The 23,011-nt window shown below is 36.2% G+C and overlaps 2 protein-coding genes across 2 annotated transcripts; both read right to left on the reverse strand.

The window, feature by feature from the left end:
* Positions 1 to 1,015: 1,015 nt before the first annotated feature.
* On the reverse strand, positions 1,016 to 14,378 carry bbs1 (Bardet-Biedl syndrome 1). The gene is made up of 17 exons (XM_058757576.1): positions 13,086 to 14,378; positions 12,700 to 12,776; positions 12,567 to 12,601; positions 11,485 to 11,757; positions 11,326 to 11,372; positions 11,157 to 11,195; positions 10,202 to 10,274; positions 9,980 to 10,111; positions 9,716 to 9,822; positions 8,346 to 8,466; positions 8,101 to 8,259; positions 7,900 to 7,969; positions 7,641 to 7,799; positions 5,119 to 5,252; positions 4,898 to 5,032; positions 4,685 to 4,771; positions 1,016 to 1,152 (listed from the first exon to the last, which is right to left on the reverse strand). The coding sequence occupies exons 1-17, from the start codon at positions 13,115 to 13,117 to the stop codon at positions 1,066 to 1,068; spliced, it is 1,767 nt and encodes a 588-aa protein (XP_058613559.1). The 5' UTR covers positions 13,118 to 14,378; the 3' UTR covers positions 1,016 to 1,065.
* Positions 14,379 to 14,792: 414 nt separating this feature from the next.
* On the reverse strand, positions 14,793 to 22,671 carry LOC131528455 (complement factor B-like). The gene is made up of 18 exons (XM_058757574.1): positions 22,526 to 22,671; positions 21,456 to 21,644; positions 21,180 to 21,365; positions 20,887 to 21,060; positions 20,707 to 20,802; positions 20,470 to 20,603; positions 20,153 to 20,300; positions 19,871 to 20,002; positions 19,600 to 19,695; positions 19,362 to 19,499; positions 19,108 to 19,214; positions 18,859 to 18,991; positions 18,622 to 18,760; positions 18,446 to 18,525; positions 16,073 to 16,173; positions 15,728 to 15,857; positions 15,411 to 15,460; positions 14,793 to 15,264 (listed from the first exon to the last, which is right to left on the reverse strand). Exons 1-18 carry the CDS (start codon positions 22,641 to 22,643, stop codon positions 15,094 to 15,096), a joined length of 2,322 nt encoding a protein of 773 aa, XP_058613557.1. The 5' UTR covers positions 22,644 to 22,671; the 3' UTR covers positions 14,793 to 15,093.
* Between the last annotated feature and the right edge of the window lie 340 nt (positions 22,672 to 23,011).

Here is a 23,011-nt window from a genome sequence, read left to right on the forward strand (position 1 = left end):
AATACGAGCACCAAATCAGCATATAAGAATGATTTCTAATGGCTAGCTTTGCCAACACAGGAATGCATTACTTTTTTTTTTTTTAATTGTAATATTACTTCACAATATTACTTTTTTTCATGTATTTTTTTGTCAAATAAATGCACTCTTGATGAGCATGAGACTTTTTTCAAAAACACAAAAATCCTTCTGACCCCAAACTTTTGAATGGTAGTATATATAAAATTTATATGCATGCAATCAGTATTTTGACAAAAAAAAAAAAGTATCTGAGCTGTAGTGTAGAAAAGTACTGTGAAATAGAGAAAGAGTGAACTAAGCCCTGCCTCTCTTGGTTATTAATGCCCAGCTTTTTTCTTGTAAAGATTTGGAAAATTTATATTACCTGTAAACCCGGATAATTTTAAACATAATTTTATCTAAACACTTCCATAGACATACAGAAGAGAAGAGCAAACGCTTAGGCCTATCTGATAATATGGAGAAGTTGCTAAGGCAGGATTGGTCTGTATCGAGATTCTGAGCTGAAATCATCTCTTGTGACCTTTCACCCTTGTGCCTTGTTAACTTTCATGTGTGTGCTTTAAAAGTAGTGAATAATCTTTTTCTTACCACATTGCCTTGAACAGACTGATTATGCAATGATTCTCAATATATATTAAAATAAAGCCTCACAATTGTGTTATAAAGTGTGTGATGATTACATCAAGAATAAATATGCTTTTACATAGAAATATACATGACTACCACAAGTAAACATCAGGAACGTCTCTTACATCCAAACTATATGACCTATGGAGCGCTAGGCCTCGCAGCTGTCAATCAAACGCTCCAGTCACTAGCCATTAAAAGGTACAGAGGTATTACCTGTGAGGACACGCCTCCCTCAGTCCTGATCTAAGCTACAGGAAGCACCGGCTCTATGGCCAGCGCAAGCTTCTCTTAACTCCTGTGATGGAACGCTCTTCGTTGCAGGCAGCTCTGTGGAGAAGCCTAACTGCTGCTAGGAGCACAGCAAGAGTTGAAGACGCCTGTGAAGCTCAGCTAGAAGTTTCTGATTCGCTCTCAGTTCAGTGCAAGTCCTTCACTCACAGGCATGTTGATGTGGGCGGTGAGGAGAGGAGCACTCTTTCCTTCCCTCAGCACAAACACCTGAAATCAGAAACGTAACATCAAACAGCTGCTTGATTTCATGCAGAGAGCTTGATGTACAGTAATTAACATTTATGGTTTGCATCATGGGAGAGTACAGGGGTGTCAGGCTCCTATTTTTTGACTGGTGGCAGAACCCATCTGGGTGGGTGAATGATCACAGAATTTTACTTTTCAAGCAAAATACTGAGCACATTTTGATGTGAATAGATGGTTTATGCCACAGCATTTTAGATAAACACTGTTTTATTATCTAAGATAATATATTTCCCTTACATATGTATATATTTTCCATAGTGTATAATTAAATATATTTTTAAGGTTTTTTATGTTTTTGAAAGAAGTCCCTTTCTAAACCAAAGCTACATTTATTTGATCAAAAAAAGCAGGGAACGTGTCGTATCAGTTATATCCATTACTTCTGCATTCTGAATCTTGCATTTGATGATGACACAAACCAGGATGAAGACGAGGGAGCTGACTTTGAGAGAAAAGCAAGCAATTTGGATGCTAAAAAAAAAAAAAGAAGTCAGTTCGAGCTATAGCAAAAACAAAGGGCATGGAGAAATCAAGAGTTTGGAAACCACCAGCGACACCAGCAACCAACAACAACCTGATCGGCTGAGAAAACAACATAGTTGATGACAGACACATCATAAAAGCTGTGAAAATGAACCCTAAAAGACGTGTCTGTAAAATCACCAACAACTTCCAGAAAGCTGGGGTGATGCTCTGACAATTTACTGTCCTCAGGAGACTTTGACACAGAATTACAGATGCTACACAGCAAGATACAAACCTCTGACCGGCTCCAAAAATAGAAAGGCAAGATTAGAGTTTGCAAAAAATGCACAAAGGTGAGCCAGCTGAAGAGGAGAGTAAAGGCAGAAACTCCCCAAAACAAGCAACAATTGGAATTGGCTGCATTACAGGCTGGGAAAAGCATTTCAAAGAATGAGACCAAGAGTCTGGTGATGTCTATGGGTCACAGACTCACTGCTGTGATTGTGCGCAAGGGATCTGCAACTAAATAATAGCTTTCAATCTTTTATATCTGCCTTATGTTCAACTGTCCCAATACTTATGCACACATCAATGAGTGGGATGAACTCTAAAAGTGCTGTTCTTTTTATTTGGTAAAACATATATGTGTTGAAACGTCTAATAATAAAATGTGACATTCTGTAGTTTTGTCTCATATTCATCTTTTAATCATATTTGCAAATGTCTTGACTCCACAGCCAACAGAGCAATTTTGTCTTTACTCACTGTTCCAATACTTTTGGAGGGCACTGTATGTATTTGTATGTGTGTGTGTGTATATATATATATATTAGATTACTTGAATAGAAAGTTTAAAAGAACAGCATAGAACATTATAGAAGTCTTTACTGTCATTTTGGATTTCATCATATGTGTGGGAGTAGTGTCTAGGTATCATTCTGTAAATAAAAATGGTTCATTCCATTTTGTCTAAACATTTCGGAACAATTTTGGTATATTGTGATCTGCTGTGTGCATATACAGGTGCATCTTAATGAATTAGAATGTCGTGGAAAAGTTCATTTATTTCAGTAATTCAACTCAAATTGTGAAACTCGTGTGTTAAATGAATTCAATGCGCACAGACTGAAGTAGTTTAAGTCTTTGGTTCTTTTAATTGTGATGATTTTGGCTCACATTTAACAAAACCCCACCAATTCACTATCTCAACAAATTAGAATACTTCATAAGACCAATAAAAAAACATTTTTAGTGAATTGTTGGCCTTCTGGAAAGTATGTTCATTTACTGTATATGTACTGAATACTTAGAAGGGGCTCCTTTTGCTTTAATTACTGCCTCAATTCGGCGTGGCATGGAGGTGATCAGTTTGTGGCACTGCTGAGGTGGTATGGAAGCACAGGTTTCTTTGACAAGGGCCTTCAGGTCTGGTGAGTTTGCTGGCCAGTCAAGCACATCAACACCATGGTCATTTAACCAACTTTTGGTGCTTTTGGCAGTGTGGGCAGGTGCCAAATCCTGCTGGAAAATGAAATCAGCATCTTCAAAAAGCTGGTCAGCAGAAGGAAGCATGAAGTGCTCCAAAATTTCTAAATGGGTGCAGTGACTTTGGTTTTCAAAAAACACAATGATCCAACACCAGCAGATGACATTGCACCCCAAATCATCACAGACTGTGGAAACTTAACACTGGACTTCAAGCAACTTGGGCTATGAGCTTCTCCACCCTTCCTCCAGACTCTAGGACCTTGGCTTCCAAATGAAATACAAAACTTGCTCTCATCTGAAAAGAGGACTTTGGACCACTGGGCAACAGTCCAGTTCTTCTCCTCCTTAGCCCAGGTAAGACGCCTCTGACGTTTTCTGTGGTTCAGGAGTGGCTTAACAAGAAGAATACGACAACTGTAGCCAAATTCCTTGACACGTCTGTGTGTGGTGGCTCTTGATGCCTTGACCCCAGCCTCAGTCCATTCCTTGTGAAGTTCACCCAAATTCTTGAATCGATTTTGCTTGACAATCCTCATAAGGCTGCGGTTCTCTCGGTTGATTGTGCATCTTTTTCTTCCACACTTTTTCCTTCCACTCAACTTTCTGTTAACATGCTTGGATACAGCACTCTGTGAACAGCCAGATTCTTTGGCAATGAATGTTTATGGCTTACCCTCCTTGTGAAGGGTGTCAATGATTGTCTTCTGGACAACTGTCAGATCAGCAGTCTTCCCCATGATTGTGTAGCCTAGTGAACCAAGCTGAGAGACCATTTTGAAGGCTCAGGAAACCTTTGCAGGTGTTTTGAGTTGATTAGCTGATTGGCATGTCACCATATTCTAATTTGTTGAGATAGTGAATTGGGGGGTTTTTGTTAAATGTGAGCCAAAATCATCACAATTAAAAGAACCAAAGACTTAAACTACTTCAGTCTGTGCACATTGAATTTATTTAATACACGAGTTTCACAATTTGAGTTGAATTACTGAAATAAATGAACTTTTCCATGACATTCTAATTTATTGAGATGCACCTGTATATATATATATATATATATATATATATACATATATATATATATTTATTTATTTTATGTACTTTATTCCTGTGATGGCAAAGTTGAATTTTCAGTCCTCAGTGTCACATGATCCTTTAGAAATAATTTTAAAATGCTGATTTGCTGCTCAAGACAATTTCTTAATATCAATATTAAAAACGTTGTGCTGCTTTAAATTTTTTGTGGAAACTGTAAAACATTTTTTTCAGGATTACTTGAATGGAAAGTTTAAAAGAACAGCACAGAACATTATAGAAGTATTTACAGTAATTTTGGATTTCATCATATGTGTGGGAGCAGTGTCTAGGTATCATTCTGTAAATAAAAATGGTTCATTCTATTTTGTCTAAACATTTCGGAACAATTTTGGTATATTGTGATCTGCTGAGTTTTCTATTTGCATATTTTTCATAGTACACAACAAATACTAGCTATTCTGAATATAAATGCTGCATGGATGTTCTGAATGGGTGATAGTCTCACTTTGATGATGTCAGAGATGCCTTTGTCACTCAAGCACTCCACAAAAGTGTCAATGGGGTAATTCAGCCCTGGAACCAGTAGGGGGACCTAAAGAAAACAAAACAGTTCACTGTTACCAGCAAAGTATTTTCTCAACTTCAATAACTACACATTTAAAAAATCAGCTTATATAGAGAAGGAATAATGCTCATGAAACTGCTCAGCTGAGGTCACCTTAAAAAAGGCCGTCCTCATGCTATACAAATTTTCATCGTACAGAAAACTGATGGCTAGGTTCATGACCGGACGGCACGCTGCAGTGTTCTGGATGTTCAGCGTGAGCTTGAAGGATGGGCCCAACCCTTGAACCTTTGCAGAAACAGGAAGCAGAAGTTGAGATGGGTATCGGCCTTCCGGTGTCATCTTATTGGCACATTCAGAATTGCTCAACTCACCACAGCATTCATCTTGAGTGGCTCGGTCAGACTCGCCGACATGGGCGTGAGGCTGGACTCCAGAGCTTTGACATAGGCCCGTGCTGCAGCGAGACGCAGCCTGCTCAGGTCCATCTGAAAAGCTCGGTGCATGGCTGCATAGAAAAAGACAACAACAGTCTCATAACTTTCAGGTTTTGGCTGCATTTATTTGATGAAAAATACAGTAAAATAGCAATATTCTAAAATATTACAAACAGGGCTCTGAACCTGTTCAAGGAACTAAATTTTGACTGGAACAGAACCGGAAACAGAAACTAAATCAAATGTTATAGTTCCGAACAGAATCGAACATTTGAAATGGCCATTAACCGGTTAATAATATTATTTTATCTTCCATTTAATATTTGAAATTTGCTGTCAACCAATCAGGAATTCAAATAGTAAGGCCTATGCAAATGTGATGCTGATGCATCCCAACGAGTGAAATGCCCACTCAGCTGTGAACTCTTCAGGTAAGTCACAATGGCAATGCATTAGAGTTTATCCAAGGATAGTGTATGATGGATTCAACAGATCTTACGCACCTGCAGTCCTTCTGTGAACGGAGAAAACAGAATAACTAATAGCTTACATTAAAAGGAATATATACGCCTATACACTAAATATATTTCACTGAAATCATTGACAGATTAACGAAACGAAAGAAAAAAAAATATAATGAATTAGGCCATTCAATTCAATAGCGTTCCAAAGTTCTCGGAAAGGAAAACGAGACGGCAGTAAGTAGTTTTCTTTATTTTGCTAAAGCTTTACAGTTTGAATGATATCTTGCATCTGTATAACCAACCAGCGTTGGTATGGCCATATCGCGCTGGCGCCTCACGCACACAAAGTATTTTTGCAACATTGCAGCCAGTTCATTATCAAAATAAAATATAGTTAAAGAAACGTATAAAAAGTTATAGTGATCCGTTGTCCAATCTGTTGCATTCAGCGTGACCACCGCCTCACTGTGCTGATATAGCCGATGTGAAGGATGATATTTTACTCAATGAAAGTACAAAGCCTATAATAAATAATATTTTAGCATCCAGATACGTTTGGATTCGTGCCGAATGAGAGAGGTAGGCATCAGTTTCACCTTTAATTTGATTTTGGATTGAAGTTTTTATAGCCTATAGTCTATAGCCTTAAGTTGAGAGGATTTGATGTGGAGAGAAACTCCACATCTTACTGTGTTTATAATGTTTGTAAACATTTTGATTTGCAGGCATTTTAGCCTACATCATTTCTGAATGTAATATAATAAAATGCGACGCGACTTAGCTTTTATACAAGTAGCTTTTTTTTTTAACAATGCAGCAAACATTTTTAAATTTCTTTAAAAAATACTTTAATGTCTTTAAAGCATGAATAGATTTTTTATTTTGTTTAGTAGCCAACATTTAGGCAAATCTAGAAAAGATGATTCTGTATTGGCTGTTACTAAGCGAAGCGGGTTAAGATACCATCTCTTCCTGTTGTTTTTCTTTCTTTTTCTTTTTGTGTAAAGAAAACACTGTACTTTATTATCATTATTATTAATATATGCAAAGACCATTTTAAAAAATAACGTTATTAACCATTATTTCTTCTACTCGAACCGGTTTCGGGAACGGTAATCATACAGAGGAACGCAGGAACAGAAACGTTAAAATATCGATTCTGCTCGGTGTGAAACGATTGACTTTTTTTTTTTTCGTCTTCAAGCCCTGATTACAATTTAAAAAACTGTTTTCTATTTGAATATATTTTAAAATGTCATTTTAAAATGTCATATATATATATACTGTATATACATTTATAATGTTACAGAATTTATTTCTCTTTATTCTTCAAAGAATTCTGACTTTTGTGGTTTCCACAAAAATATTAAACAAGAAAAAAATGTTTCAACATTGATAATAAGAAACCCTATTAATAACTACCAATAACCAATAATAAATGTGACCCTGGACCACAAAACCAGTCATAAGTCGCACGGATATATTTGTAGCAATAGCCAAAAATACATTGAATGGGTCAAAATTATTGATTTTTCTTTTATGCTAAAAATCATTAGGATATTAAGTAAAGATCATGTTCCATTAAGATATTTTGTAAATTTCCTACCGTAAATATATCAAAACTTAATAGTTTACAATAGTTCTGTTTTTACAGCATTTTATTTTGTAAATAAATGCAGCTTTAGTGAGCATTAGAGACTTCTGTTAAAAACATTTAAAAAAATCTTATTCCTAACTTTTGACTGGTAGAGTATATATTTTGCAACAAGTAAAATATGTTCGGCTAAACTATAGAGAGGCGGCTTTAATAAGAACTTTTCTATGGTTTACTTTCTCACCTAAAAACATGACACCTTGAACAACATACCAACTTCAGTTACCCAGTTTTCCAAATTTAATTACCAATACTGTATTTTACTGTTTTGGTTTTTGGCTAAATGAAAACCTTCAACTTAGGTGTTTTGTGGACCAAATTTATTTTGGTGCATCACTAACCAACTGCATTTTCACGCTCTCTCAAGGTCTGGTCCACGTAGAGCTTGGTCTTCTTGGGCACATTCAGACGAATGCTCTGGGCTATTGGAGGTCCAGGGGCCGAGTCCCTGTCATCAAACACAGCCGTCCTCTTGAGGATCTTCACAATCAAACCTCCTCCTGGATCACATACAGTTTAAGTGTGACATTTCAAATTCTTTATGTTCAGCATTATAGTTACCCTAAACTGCTTTATCTACCACATAGCATGCTTTACTACCATTGGTGGTCATTATGAGAGTGCCATCTTCCCGTCCATAACGTCCGAAACAAATACTTGTCACTACGTCCTGTAAGACATAAATGAAAGTCTCTGATGATGATTACAAGAACATCCTGGCAGTAAAATCAGCATTGCATGAACTTCAACTCAGATATGATTCTGAATGTCACTGGGTTTTGAATTCAAGATGGTTCTTACTGGTGTCTTGATGGTGCTGACGAGATTTTTGTCTCGGTACATGTGTACTTCACAGTTGGCCAGACCCACCAGCACAGCCTGAAATCCTCGTGTGGGAAGGTCCATCAGCGCCATGGTGGTAACGGGGGCTGGCAAATAAGCAGTCCAAAGCCTTTTCCCCTACAGGAGTTTACATATGATAATTAGAATGATAATTTCTGGAGGTATTATTGTTAGTGTGACAGATATGGATTCAATTATCATACTTTTTGAGTGTAACCGTGCAGTGTCTCATGAGTACATCCAACAACTACATTCTTTCCCATCCTCACCAGTCCCACTGGGTGAGAGGACAGCTCAATGCAGTACTTGGGCTTCGGGGAATCCCTTGAACACAAAAAGAAAATTGGCCCTTTTTAGCATGCTATCACAAATTAAGGGGCATTTTTCGTTCCATTGACTTCCATTTATATGCATGCAAATGCTGGATACGGGAAATGCAAGCACATGCAAAAACATTTTGCATTTCACTGGATTCCAAAGTTCAATTTGTTCAAATTTGAAAGACATCTGACCAATAGATTGAAGAGCTGAATTAAAAGAATGCAAACAATTAAAAAACATATTAAAAAGGTCTCTAAAAGTACTAGAGCAATCTTGATGATCTTCAGGAATATAGGCACCAATTACCTGTGGCTGCTGCTAAACTCTTAATGCATACAATGATTCTCCCTCATTTATCTTACTGTGCTACAATACAAGTATAACTATGTTAAAACCAGTATATACTATTTATAAACATGCTGTGAAAACTTTAGCTAAAAAGCCAAGGAGTTATCATCACTGCGATATTATTCAAAATGATAAATTATTGACATTTGACAATTTCTTTTATTGTTTGCTGATGCTGAAACTATTGCATGATCTTGCACCACCACCTCTTAAACAATGTGTGACTTTCTGTAAGGACAATATCAGGCAGACTAGGTTATCAGTTAGAGGTGACTGTTCAACTAAATTTAAGAAAACTGTTTTTGGACAATCAGCTTTTTCAGTTAGAGCAGCAGAAAGATGGAATTTAATACCTATATTAGGTATGTTTATATTAGACAGTGTGCAACATTTTGTATTTTTAAAACTACGCTAAAAAATGGCTTAAGGAAAATCAAATATGTGATCATTGACTTTTATTGATCATTGATTTAATGAAGTATGATGTGATATTGTATGTATTGTATTGTTTTTGACTGAATATTGTAATTTTGTAACAACATCCTGCCCAGAGACTGCAGATGCAAATTAGCTTTATAGCGAACTCTGGCACAACACTTTTGTTGTGGATTGTCCCTGTATAAATATAAACTAAAAAAACTAAGCTGAAAGTTTCAGGAAAGTAGAGTATATTGTATATTTTTACATGCTACAGATCATGACGTCATGCCACAACCGTTGCGATATCTGAAGAAATTTCACATGCTCAAAGTGCGCCAATAAAGACCTGTTTTTATGCACATTATATTTACATTTTGCTGATTATATGCACACATATGCGTTCTCAACACAGCACGTTTAGTTTTGAAAAGCCTTGTTTGTCTTATTTAAACATATTTAAGTAAATTGCAATTCACTCAGTTACCTGCGTAATATGTAGATGTTGCCGTTGCGACATGCCACAGTGATACGGAACTCCACATCAAACTGACCCGTCACGTCCATTAGGGTAGGTGTACTGGGAAGTGACATCTGAAAACACACAGTTCATTCTTTTGGGGAAATCAGCTTACTTTAGAACTAAATGTCAAGTAAGTCACTTATATTCTGATGATATTTCAGAGGAATAAAGCCAAACGCTAATAAAAGAATATAGTGTTTAACAAGCAAATATGAAGCAGGTGCTGACCTTGTAGAGGATGGTAAAGGCCTCTGGATCTAATATGAAAACATCAGCATTCTCTGTGCCAATCACCAGGCAGCTAACTGCATCCTCATCTGCCATGTTCTTCTTCAATGTCCCTATACAGGTAATGACCGTCTGAGACAAACAAAGAGACAAAAGCCCTGTTAATGCATCTGTTTTTGTTTGTCTATGTGTGAGTGATTGCGTATATGTAGATATTGGCACCTGTCTACGTATAGGCTGTTCTTTATGAAGAAGAACGAAATTCTCCATTTCCTGTGGCTCAAGCATGAGGAACCTGAATAATTTACACAAGAAAAGCAATGAATCGTTAGGTAAAAAAATTATATCCCTCCTGCATGGGTCCTTTCAGTGATATCATTTCCACTTGAATGTTTTCTGGATATTGGTTGCACACTTTCACACTTGCATGAGTTTTTCAAATATAAAAGAGCAGTTTTATTATAAAAACATTTCCTAAAAAAAGTAATAAAGGATATTGCAGAACTACCCACTAAGATTTTCTTTTTATTCTTTTAGGAAGGTTTTTTCTTCATTAAGAAATTAGGACATTCGTATCACCTTGGCACATTGTTTTTTAAAATTACTGCCCCCCAAGAAATTTTAAAACAGAAATGATCAACATGCTAATTGTAGAAAAGGCATTTAAGTGACTGTATGTATGAGCGGCATATTTGACTTAATTTTAAATTAATGTATTGATACGAACAAAAAACAAGTTTCATATCATTGAGCTGTATTGACCATGCATGACTTGTTTCTTCTGCAGAACATAAAAGTAGATTTTTTGAAGAATATTAGTGTTTCCATAAAACGAAGAAAACATATCTACCAACATTCTACAAAATATGTACTTTTGTGTTCCACAGAAGAAATAAATTCACAAAAATGTTAAATGACATAAGAGTGAGTACATGATGAAAATGTTCATTTTCTGGTGAGTTATCCCTGAGTCTAAATAAACACATTTTACAAAATATTTACCCCCAAAAATATCAATATTTGAAGTTTGTTCATTAGTTTATTAAAAAATATATGTGAAAAAGACAAGGCAACTGGGGACAGTTAATGTTGCTACTATTACAAGTTCCACGGAGGTATTTGAATCCTATAGTTAAAATAATAATACACTGAAAAAGTTAAGAGGAAGAGGTTTTACCGTAGTGATCTGACAGAGAGTGGAATTTCAGATTTGTCCCTGTTCAGGAGGAATCAACAAAGTGTTGTAACTGTAAAATCCACATGTATTGTATCATGCTGTACTTTACAAGCCATGCAGTGCATTGGGTTTAAAGCCCAAATACAGTACATACTGTACAGTAACTCACCTTAAACCTTCTAACATCTCTTTAAGCGTCATTGGATCAATCATGTCCTAAGTGGCAAAAAACAATCAGTAAAATGAAACCACAGTGAAGAGCCTCACATATGACATAATGCGTAGAGCTGAATGTGAGATATAGGGTATAGGGTGAAGAACAGCTCACCTCCTTGGCCTGACTCCAGACATCCTGCTCCAGAGGGTTCACCTCCAGACTTGGCAGCGTGAACTTGAAGTAGGGCCTCAGGTTCTTGTAGACGTAGATGAAGGGACCGGAGGCCACAGCGATGGCTGGTGTCCGTGGCTCGTGCAGGTCCATGAGAAAGGAGACCAGGCCAGTGGGCAGGTCCAGCAGGGTGCTTTCACTCAAAAGACCAGTGCCACGGTACACCTTTAGCTTCATGTTACACACTCCTGTGCCAAGATCACCCACCACCAGCTGGTACACACACAGACATGACACTTACAACGACTCTTTATTGCCAGTCTACTTTTAACGATGGTTTATTGACATTGCATAAAAAGATCACTCCAAAAGCAGACTAGATTACTGAAAATACTTGAAAAGTAACATTTTAAAAGAATGTAATTACTGAATGTTCTTAACTGAATGTTATTTTATTTACAATTAAATAAACTTAAAAATGTTACATTTAAAAATATATTGTCTATGAAATATGGTTAAACTGCTGAATGTACTGACAAGCATTTATGGTAACTACAATATACTTTTCTGTCATTTCTATTGAAACCTGTATGTCATGCATTTAAACACATTTGTAACAATAATGAAGCAACAATTTAATACAATATTAAAACCTTAAATTTAAAGTTGTATTTAAGGTATTATTTAATGTATACTTCATTAACATTATCTGCAAGTAACTTTAAAATATACTTATGCATTTAAATATTGTCTAAATAAACTAATATGATAATTATGTTGCAATCAAGTATTTTACATGTGCTTTATCATGTTAGTCAACACATCAAAATGTGTGTTAGGAAATAGCAGTGCTGGAAAGGTTACTTTGAAAATGTAATAACTTACAGATCACAAGTTACCCTATTTAAAATGTAACAATAGTGTAACTATTTCAATTACTTTATTCAAGTAATGTAACTGATTACATTTGATTACTTTTACGAATGTTTTCAACTGTTAATCATTTTGAAACATTTAAAGCAGACAGGGTTAACCTCACAGTAGTACTCTCAGACTTCTCAAAATCCTTCACACCATCTCACCTTATTCTCGCCATCTCCATGCAAATCTGAAAGTGCTGTGGAAAATAGCAGGAAGTATGAACTGGTGAGATTGATGGAAACCGCAGACTTGTAACGTTAAGTGAACGTGAAAGTTCATGCAACAGTGACTCACCGATGCAAGAGGAAAAGGTGTAGAGATTGGCGACTGGGTCATAGTGAGCATCAAGCCATTTGGAGCTGGCCACTGAACTACAAGAGCACAGGAAAAACTTACTACAAACAGACCATATTAAAAATCATCGCTGCATATGAATCCATTTCTATGCACTGGTTTTGAAAACACCTCAACTCTGTTGTATTGCTGTGCCGCCATATTTGGGCAAATAAGTGTCTGAACATAAGCTCTACTGCTATTATAAAAGGATTGACTTATTAATTATTACATTGTAAGGAAATTCTATGCTATATGCTATATCAATATGCTAACGCCAATCGTTATTTACCTCAATATTTTCGAGAGAAAGCCTCATAAATCAACATATAACGTTAACTACTCACGTGTCTTTCAGCTCCTGGGAAACAGAGGACATGACGGATTTGATATCTGATATCAAATGCTCTTTATTAATGATTTTAAGCTGTGATAATCAAACTGCTTGGACTGTCTGCTGTAATCCTCAGATCGGCTTTGCTTGTTCCTATGGCAACCACTCCAGCGGGAGAGCTTAAGTGCGCTACATCGAAACGCTTCCGCCAGGAATAGTTCATTTTAACGAATAGTTCCGAATGTGAGGGATTTTTAAAAAAATAACATTTTCTTTTCTTCGGGAATCATTCTAATATGCTGATTTGGCGCTTAAGACACTCTTATTATTATTATAAAAGTTGAAAACAGTTGTTCTGCTTCAAAAGTTTAGGGTAAAATTATATTTTATTCAGCATTGCAGTGTTGCGGAAGATTTATAAAAAAACACGTTTTCCACATTAAGCAGCAAAAAAACAGTTTTCAACACTGACAATAATAAGAACTATTATTAGCTAATAACTGAACACAGAGGCGTCATGCCCATTCAAAGTAAGGGGCACGTGCCCCCTCAGATTTTTGAGCCAAGTGGATTTTGAATGCAGCTTCCAAAAGACAAAAATTTGCCGATTAATATTTCTTATATTTCATCAAATCACACCAGCGTGATTAGATCAGCTGCTAAATTCAAATCTGCTTTCGCTGGACGCTGGCTGGCGCTGAGCCAGAGACAGACGCGTTTTTACAGTGCTGCCAATCACACACGATGCTGTTGAGCTTATGAATGCAATGACCAACCATAGGTGTTCAGACGAGTCATCGCTAAAATGCCAGTGTTTTCTTCACTTGCTCGCTGACCAAATACCTCTTTCTGGAATTCTCTGGTCAGAAACAACAAAGTGCAAATGTGTGTACGAATCTGTAAGATATTAATTTCATAGTGTAAACAGCTTCGGTGATTTTAATGGGAGTTTTTGAGAGTGCTTGAACTCTAGACTCTCAGTGAAAATGTTCTTCTCTTTCTGTACAATGAAAGTGTTATGATTAGTAGCCTAACTTGCAATGTTTTTATTCACATTAACTTTCAATGTTAAATTCACATTAAATATAAAGCCAGTCATATTAAAAATATGTTATGGCATGACACCCATAAACAGACAGGTTTTTATGCATAGTTAATAGATTACAGGTTACTTTGACCATTGCCCACTATCAACATAATCTATAAAGGTGAGAATCAAAATATTTCATAATATAGATAATGCGTTTGGGAATGTTTCGAATAAAAAGGAAAAAAATAAATAAAACATAAGTGGTGTTGTGGCTGCTTTGTGTCACATGACGAACCCCCCCCCCACCCCCAACTCGTGCCCCCTCAAAAATAACAAGTGCATGACGCCCCTGACTGAACACCAATAATAATAGAAGAATTAAGCACCAAATTGGCAAAGAATGATTTCTGAAGGATCATGTGACACTGAAGACTTAAGTAACGATGCTGAAAATTCAGCTTTGTATCACAGGAACAAATTATATTTTCAAAAATATATTCAAGTAAAAAACAGTAATTTTATATAGGCATATTGTAATAATATTTCACAGTATTACTGATTTACTGTATTCTTTGATCAAATAAGAACTAAAGACACTTCTTTTAAAAACATAAAAAACATAATATTTTTGCATGCTTGCATTATAACCACATTATTATTGTATAATACATACAAAACAATGAAATCAAATGAAATTAAGTTTCAAGCTTTATTTTGTACCCCACTCATGAAAAGTGCTGTTTATGATTGTGTTGAATATGTTAATTAACCACATTTGATTACTTTCACTGGATAAAAAGTTTAACTTAAAATTATTATTTAAAAAAAAAATTTTTATTTCACAATGTTTTTACTGTGTCACATTTCTTTCAAATTCCAAAGCCGTAAAAATAAAATAAAATAAAATAAAATAAAAAAGTCATTTTGAGTCAAATGAGAGATGTGCACAATGTTTCTGAGCAGGCAAACAGAATACTGTTAAACATAATGTTCACAGGAACGTAAGAGGGGTTCCCAATTTCTCATCTGCAAGATAGCGTTTAAGGAATTCGCGTACTTCTGGACTGAACAGACTTGTATGGTAATCTCTAGTGTGTGAATCAGACTTAGGCTTCCGGCTGTCCTTGCACAGGTCCTTCACTCCCCAGCTGACAATACCCACCTGTTCAATGTTATTAAAACAAGCATCTCTCAAATTATACATGAATAACAACAATTTAGTTTTCTGAAGAATGATGCATATTATTTGAAATGGCTCAGTGAACTGTTAAAAGGAATCAGCAAACATGAGAAGTGATAAAAACTCACCTGGATTATTCGATTACCAGGAACCACAAAAGTGGCCCCACCAGAGTCACCTGTTGATAACATGCACTATATGCATTATGAGTTTAGACCTTTTAGCAAATTCAGTTTAGGCCTATTAAGAACTGGGATACTGAGGATATGACATTTTATGATGATTCTTATAGTATCATGGTAGATTACTGCCAAATATTATAAATAAATAAAACAAAAAATAAAATAAAAATAAATAAATATGTAATTTGTAAGTCGCTTCGGATAAAAGCATCTGCTAAATGTAAATGTAAATATTATGTTCCCTTGCCAAAATCCAAACTCACCTTTGCAGGCAATATCATCCACAGTCGGCTCAATACCGCCACTGCACAGAAAATTATCTGTAACGATATCTTTAGCATTTTTCGAAGTAATTCCATCAGCTTTTTTGGCGTCTTCAACACAAGCATCCCGCTGAAGAAAAGGGACATATCAATTTTAGACAAAAGAAATTCAGAACTGTTGAGCAAAGCATGCATTTAATTAAGCTTTTTGCTTAGAAGTTCATTACTCCTTTGAGTTCCATTATTAAAAATTCAAGCCGTGATATGAAACCACATTAATGAAACCACAAATGAATAAAAATAAAAAGACAGCAAGACCGTGTCCACCATACAACATATCATTACCCATTTTCCCTGCTTGATTGTGATTTGTTTCTTCTCAATGCCTTTTCCTATGACCGACATGAAAGAAGCTTTCACAGTTTCTGCACTCATTAGCTCTTCCTCTGTAAAAACACAGTTAAATGTAAATTAAAATAAAAAATGTTATATTTTGTACTGCCACTCATTAATGTAAAATATAATATCAACTGTTCTATTTAAAATTGTATGTTGACAATTTAGTTGAATAATTGAATAATTGATAACAGGTAAAGCAGAATCCAAAGAGATTCATCTGAAAGGTACATTTATTATTTCATTTATATACAGGCATTTGAATATTTACATACAGCGAGGAAAATAAGTATTTGAACACCCTGCTATTTTGCAAGTTCTCCCACTTAGAAATCATGGAGGGGTCTGAAATTGTCATCGTAGGTGCATGTCCACTGTGAGAGACATAATCTAAAAAAAAATCCAGAAATCACAATGTATGATTTTTAACTATTTATTTGTATGATACAGCTGCAAATAAGTATTTGAACACCTGTCTATCAGCTAGAATTCTGACCCTCAAAGACCTGTTAGTCTGCCTTTAAAATGTCCACCTCCACTCCATTTATTATCCTAAATTAGATGCACCTGTTTGAGGTCGTTAGCTGCATAAAGACACCTGTCCACCCCATACAATCAGTAAGAATCCAACTACTAACATGGCCAAGACCAAAGAGCTGTCCAAAGACACTAGAGACAAAATTGTACACCTCCACAAGGCTGGAAAGGGCTACGGGAAATTGCCAAGCAGCTTGGTGAAAAAGGTCCACTGTTGGAGCAATCATTAGAAAATGGAAGAAGCTAAACATGACTGTCAATCTCCTCGGACTGGGGCTCCATGCAAGATCTCACCTCGTGGGGTCTCAATGATCCTAAGAAAGGTGAGAAATCAGCCCAGAACTACACGGGAGGAGCTGGTCAATGACCTGAAAAGAGCTGGGACCACCGTTTCCAAGGTTACTGTTGGTAATACACTAAGACGTCATGGTTTGAAATCATGCATGGCACGGAAGGTTCCCCTGCTTAAACCAGGCCTGACTTAAGTTTGCCAATGACCATTTGGATGATCCAGAGGAGTCATGGGAGAAAGTCATGTGGTCAGATGAGACCAAAATAGAACTTTTTGGTCATAATTCCACTAAACGTGTTTGGAGGAAGAAGAATGATGAGTACCATCCCAAGAACACCATCCCTACTGTGAAGCATGGGGGTGGTAGCATCATGCTTTGGGGGTGTTTTTCTGCACATGGGACAGGGCGACTGCACTGTATTAAGGAGAGGATGACCGGGGCCATGTATTGCGAGATTTTGGGGAACAACCTCCTTCCCTCAGTTAGAGCATTGAAGATGGGTCGAGGCTGGGTCTTCCAACATGACAATGACCAAGCACACAGCCAGGATAACCAAGGAGTGGCTCTGTAAGAAGCATATCAAGGTTCTGGCGTGGCCTAGCCAGTCTCCAGACCTAAACCCAATAGAGAATCTTTGAGGGAGCTCAAACTCCGTGTTTCTCAGCGACAGGCCAGAAACCTGACTGATCTAGAGAAGATCTGTGTGGAGGAGGGCCAAAATCCCTCCTGCAGTGTGTGCAAACCTGGTGAAAACTACAGGAAACGTTTGACCTCTGTAATTGCAAACAAAGGCTACTGTACCAAATATTAACATTGATTTTCTCAGGTGTTCAAATACTTATTTGCAGCTGTATCATACAAATAAATAGTTAAAAAAATTATACATTGTGATTTCTGGATTTTTTTTTTTAGATTATGTCTCTCACAGTGGACATGCACCCACGATGACAATATCAGACCCCTCCATGATTTCTAAGTGGGAGAACTTGCAAAATAGCAGGGTGTTCAAATACTTATTTTCTTCACTGTATGTAACTGCCCATATTTATTTGAAGATTTGTCATAATAGCAACACTACGAATGTAAATTGAATTATTTCACTCAATTAGGATTCCGGGGGGCCATCTTACTCCAAGGGTCCAATTTAATCTTTTTAGTTGAAAATAAAAGCTATAATTTTTTACATGTGTCCACAAATCCTTCATTAACAAATAAACACACAAAAATTATATTCAACATAATATAATGTCATAGATCGCTATTTTTCAGAGACCTGGATGTTTTAACATCCAAACTGACTAAATCTCACAAATGTTGATATTCACTTGAAATTACAATATTAAGAAGAGCATAGCTATTCATTAAAAGTTCTGAGATGAGATTTTGTGCTGTCTATGGTGGGTGGGTCATCTTACTCCGTCTTACCCTATATTTATAAATGTAAATAATACACATGCAATATTTCTGACAGACATATCTCTTTGTAACTCACGATGTTTTCTGCATGTTCCTTCTCTATTTGAAAGTCTCAGAGCTCCACTTGTTTCCTTGGTGCAGGGGATGCAGATTGGCCTGTAGAGACATACATGATATGCATTCATTCACTATTTTAAAATTTTTTAGTAGCATAAAATAATGCATATCATGTTGACAAGCTGCGTTCCTCACCGAAGACCAAGATCCAAAATTACAGGTTTCTCCAACTGAATAAGAGCCACGTCAAACTCATAATATTCAGGTATTCCCAGTTTTTGTTTTGCTGCAACGTCATAGCGAGGATGAGGTATGTAATCTTTCACTTTTATTCCTAAGAAGAGAAAAGGAAACACCACTGATGAGATTTACACCATTACATGTAAAAAAAAAGAAAAAGAGAACTGTATTCTAAATAATTCTCAATATTACCTTTAATATTTGAACCCAAATCAACAGTTATCCTATCAGGTGTGTCACCAAACCTGAAGCAGTGAGCCGCTGTCAAGATAAAGCTTGAGGTGACTAATGACCCCACGCAATTTGAAATTTTTCCATTGTTGCGCTGCAAAATCATCAAAGAAGGACTAAATATTTAGTCAATTAACTAGCAAGGTCATGCTAAGCCATTTTTTTGTCCACTTTTAACCAGAAATATGACTAAGATATAGAAATACCTACAGTCACACTGATCTTTGCCAACCAAGGGTATTGATGACGTTTGTGGGAATCAGTGCCATCGTCGTAATCTCTGTAAAGTCCACATAATGCTACACTGGTGCCCTCATCTGTTAAGGCAAGGAAAACAGGAGAAACTTATATATTGACTATGCTTCATAATGGATGTGGAGGACAATCATTATCTTAAAATGATATTTTTGCCCAGCCTAAACTAAGTACATGTCTCTAAATGGAAAACAGACATAATGAAGTACCAATCATGCCGTCAAATGTCTCCTGCAAATCATCCAAGTTCTTAAGCTTGAAGAAAAACTTCTCATTTCCCCTGTCAGTCTTCAAATCATTAATGTCCTCAGCGTTCACATCATCTCCCATCCCAAACACATACAGGTCTGTACAAAAAGGTATCATCATCAATAATAATAAAAAAAAAGATTTGAGCTGTATTTGAAAATTTGCTTAATCTTAAAGATCATTGATGTTCTTTCTCACCAAGGTTTTCCTCCTCCTCTGAAGGAGTATTTTGTTTTACAAGACTTTTGATCTGGTCCACCCATGGTCTTGGATTACCACCCATGTTGGCCTGACCTAAAGAGTGAATAAAAAAAAGTGATCATGGTATTATTTTTTAACATCAAGAACAAAAGGCATTTGAACCGGTTCAGTGCTAACCACCAAGTATAAATATTGCTGTTATTATTATTATTTTTTTTTTACAATTCCAAATCAATATTAAAAAAATAAACACTGGTATCATCATTACCATCAGTGAACGTGATGACGATATGTTGGGTCTTCTTGAATTCCTCTTTATTCCTCATCTGCTCTATTTGCATACTTTCTAAAATGCTCTTATATGCCTGGGCGATATTAGTTCCTGTTCGATCACCTTTACCTGTTAGTCACAAAAACATTGGGATTTTAAAATATGTCCTTAAAGACAAGTTATCAAAGATTTTACTCTCAGACTGACCACACCAAACAAACACATTTCAATTTTTGCTGTAACAATGACCTTTAAATCAGATCTAAACAAAACACTTACTGTTATATTCATAATCCTTCAGTCTTTTAAGAATTTCTAACAGGCTATTTTTTTGCCCGCTCTTGAAGTCCCTCATGGAGACTATCCGTGCAACATCTGTGGCAAAAATCAGGATCTCATAGTTTGGGGAAACTTCGTAATAACTGATCTGTTGGTAATGATCATAGGGTCAAATATGAAGTAGATTCACAAAGTTTCATTAGGAATATAAAACATAAGAGAAGAGATTCTAATGGGACACTAATAGTGTGCTAGTAATGGGATAGTCAGTTGAAAGTGTGTGACTGTGTTATCAACGCACTATTTATCTCATATACCTTTTCTATAAGTGTTTTGATGACACCTTTTGCCTTTTCAAAGTCCTTTTCGTCTATGCTGTCAGATACATCCAGAGCAATGTAGATATCAAGCATCCCCCCATTACCCACTCGTATTCTTTTTCCGTACTGATCTGAAGACACAGGAAACAGGTTTTATACAAAATAAGCAGTGGTAACCAAACATTATATGCTGCCTTACAGAGGAAGAAGACAGTGTGAGTTGCACAAGACTACCTGTTCCTTCATACTGTTGAGAAACCGCTAGATTTGCCTTTAGAGAACTGCTGAAACCCTCTGATGCTTCCTCTGGGCTGTCGTATGTGAAATCAGCTGTATTTACACAACAACAACATTAGCAAAGCTGAATATGTAGCTACTGAATTGCACTTCAAACAAGGAAGATGAAAGGTTTACCGTAACACTGTGGTTCTGTTCCTGACCACTGGCCATTCTCCTGACAGACTCGCTCCTTGGAACCAATCAGAGTCAATTTATTTTCACAGCGGTACATGACTTTGTCATCTATATTAAACATGTGGCCTGTTCTTGTAGAGCCAGCGGGAATCCCAGGATCAGGACAGTGATCAGCTGTTTGAAAAAAGAGAACTGTGACTAAGTCTTTGCTTAATCTACTAAAAGGGCTGAAATTGTTTATTTAATCTGTAAAGTATGAGGAAATTGACAGCATTGAGAGACTTCCCACTCACAGTTTCTTCCACAGACTGGTGTGCCTCCACTCCATTTCCCATTCGCCTGGCAAACTCTAGTCCCCGAGCCACGGAAATCATAGCCAGAATGACATGAGTAGTGGGTTGTGTCGTTCACAAAATATTGCCTCTGATATGGATACACCTCTCCATTTTGGAAACCACGAGCATCAGGACATGTGATTTCTGAGATAAAGGATTTTGTGTGTGTGTGTGTGAGTAGACTGTGTTGTGTTTTCAATCATGAATAAGTGTATATTATCATGTTTTGCTTACTCTTGCACTCTGGTTGTTTTCTTTTGGGCAACGGGTTCCATTTTCCTTTGTTACAGCGACGGATCCTAATGGTTGGGTAATAGCCTTCTGAACAGTTGTATCGTACAATGCTCCCATCATCTGAGAAAGAAAAACTCCCTCTTCTAATACTGAGATTCTCATCGGGGCACAAAATAGAGGATGGAGCACCTATGAGAAATATCAGAGGGCCAGATGAAAAAATAAATAGATAAATGGTGCTGCAAGAGCGCACTGTAAAGAACACAAAATGTTCTAACAGAAACTCTTAAAAATAAAGGTTTCAAAAGGGGCTTTTACAACAAGGCCATAGAAGAGCCATTCTGGGTTGAAAAAATCTCAGTGAACAGTTCTTTCTTAATGTGAAGAACATTTTAATAATCTAAAGAACCTTTTTCCACTTAAAGGCACCCTCAGTGTCAATAATAACACTCGGCCACAAACTTTCTTTTTAAGTAAAATACAAATTAATATTACTTTACAAAGTTTTATCAAATCAGTTGTGCAACTTTAGCTACAAATTAAACAATGTACAAATTCAAATTCACAATACACTGTAAAAAGTGATAAGTTGACTTAACTTAAAAAAATTGAGGAAACCCGTTGCCTTAAATTTTTTAAGTAAATGATAATTTAAAAAAAATAAGTTAATAGAATTGTCAAGTTCACTTAACTTAAAAAAAATATATATATATATATTATGTACTTAATCATTTTAAGGCAACATGTTTCCTCAATTTTAATTTTAAGTTAAGTCAACTTATCACTTTTTACAGCGTATGCTGTAAAAGATGTATGATGCTTGAAACATCAGACTGTATATAGCATGTAAACATCACAATAAATTGTCCACAGACTAATGATGGACTATTGCTTTGGACTCTATGACTACAGACTATTAAATGTGAAATACTGCTGTTGTAAAATGAAACTGAATTGATAGTTTAATGCATTTATGTATTTGAAGTTCCCTCAAATCAGCATTTCAGATAAAAAGCAAAATAGAACTTTCTATTTATATTTCTGGTTAAAGCCAAGTCAAGAAGACGTACCGGTTATAAAAGGACACAGTATGGCGAGCAGGAATAGATTCATCCATGGTTCACACTTCATGATGTTCTCGTCAGGTTCACACAGCAAATGAAACAACAACCGGGGAAGGCCACACATTTATAGAGCAAGGTAAACAAGAGGAAGTGACCATGGACATGTGCTATTCTGTCAAATATTTTGTCAAGGTAAAAACTCACTTGATTTTCTTCATACATGGACCCTTAAAATCATTGATCTTAAAATGATCTTAAAACTGATTCCTTATTTTTCCTTAAACTACAGAAGCAGGATGGGCCAATGGGTGTTGGCTGAAATTTAGTAGCATGCTGTAGCTGTAGGGAAATTGCATTCATAGGCCAATAGGTCATCTCAAACGAATGTTGCAATAATCTTCACCCCAAATTTCAATACAGTACTTCTCTTTTTAATGTTTCTGTTTCTTTTCCGGCATAAAGAATCATTATGTTACTGTAAATGGTAAAGTA

Source organism: Onychostoma macrolepis, chromosome 21 (genome assembly GCF_012432095.1).
Source record: "Onychostoma macrolepis isolate SWU-2019 chromosome 21, ASM1243209v1, whole genome shotgun sequence".
Classification (NCBI taxonomy): Eukaryota; Metazoa; Chordata; class Actinopteri; order Cypriniformes; family Cyprinidae; genus Onychostoma; species Onychostoma macrolepis.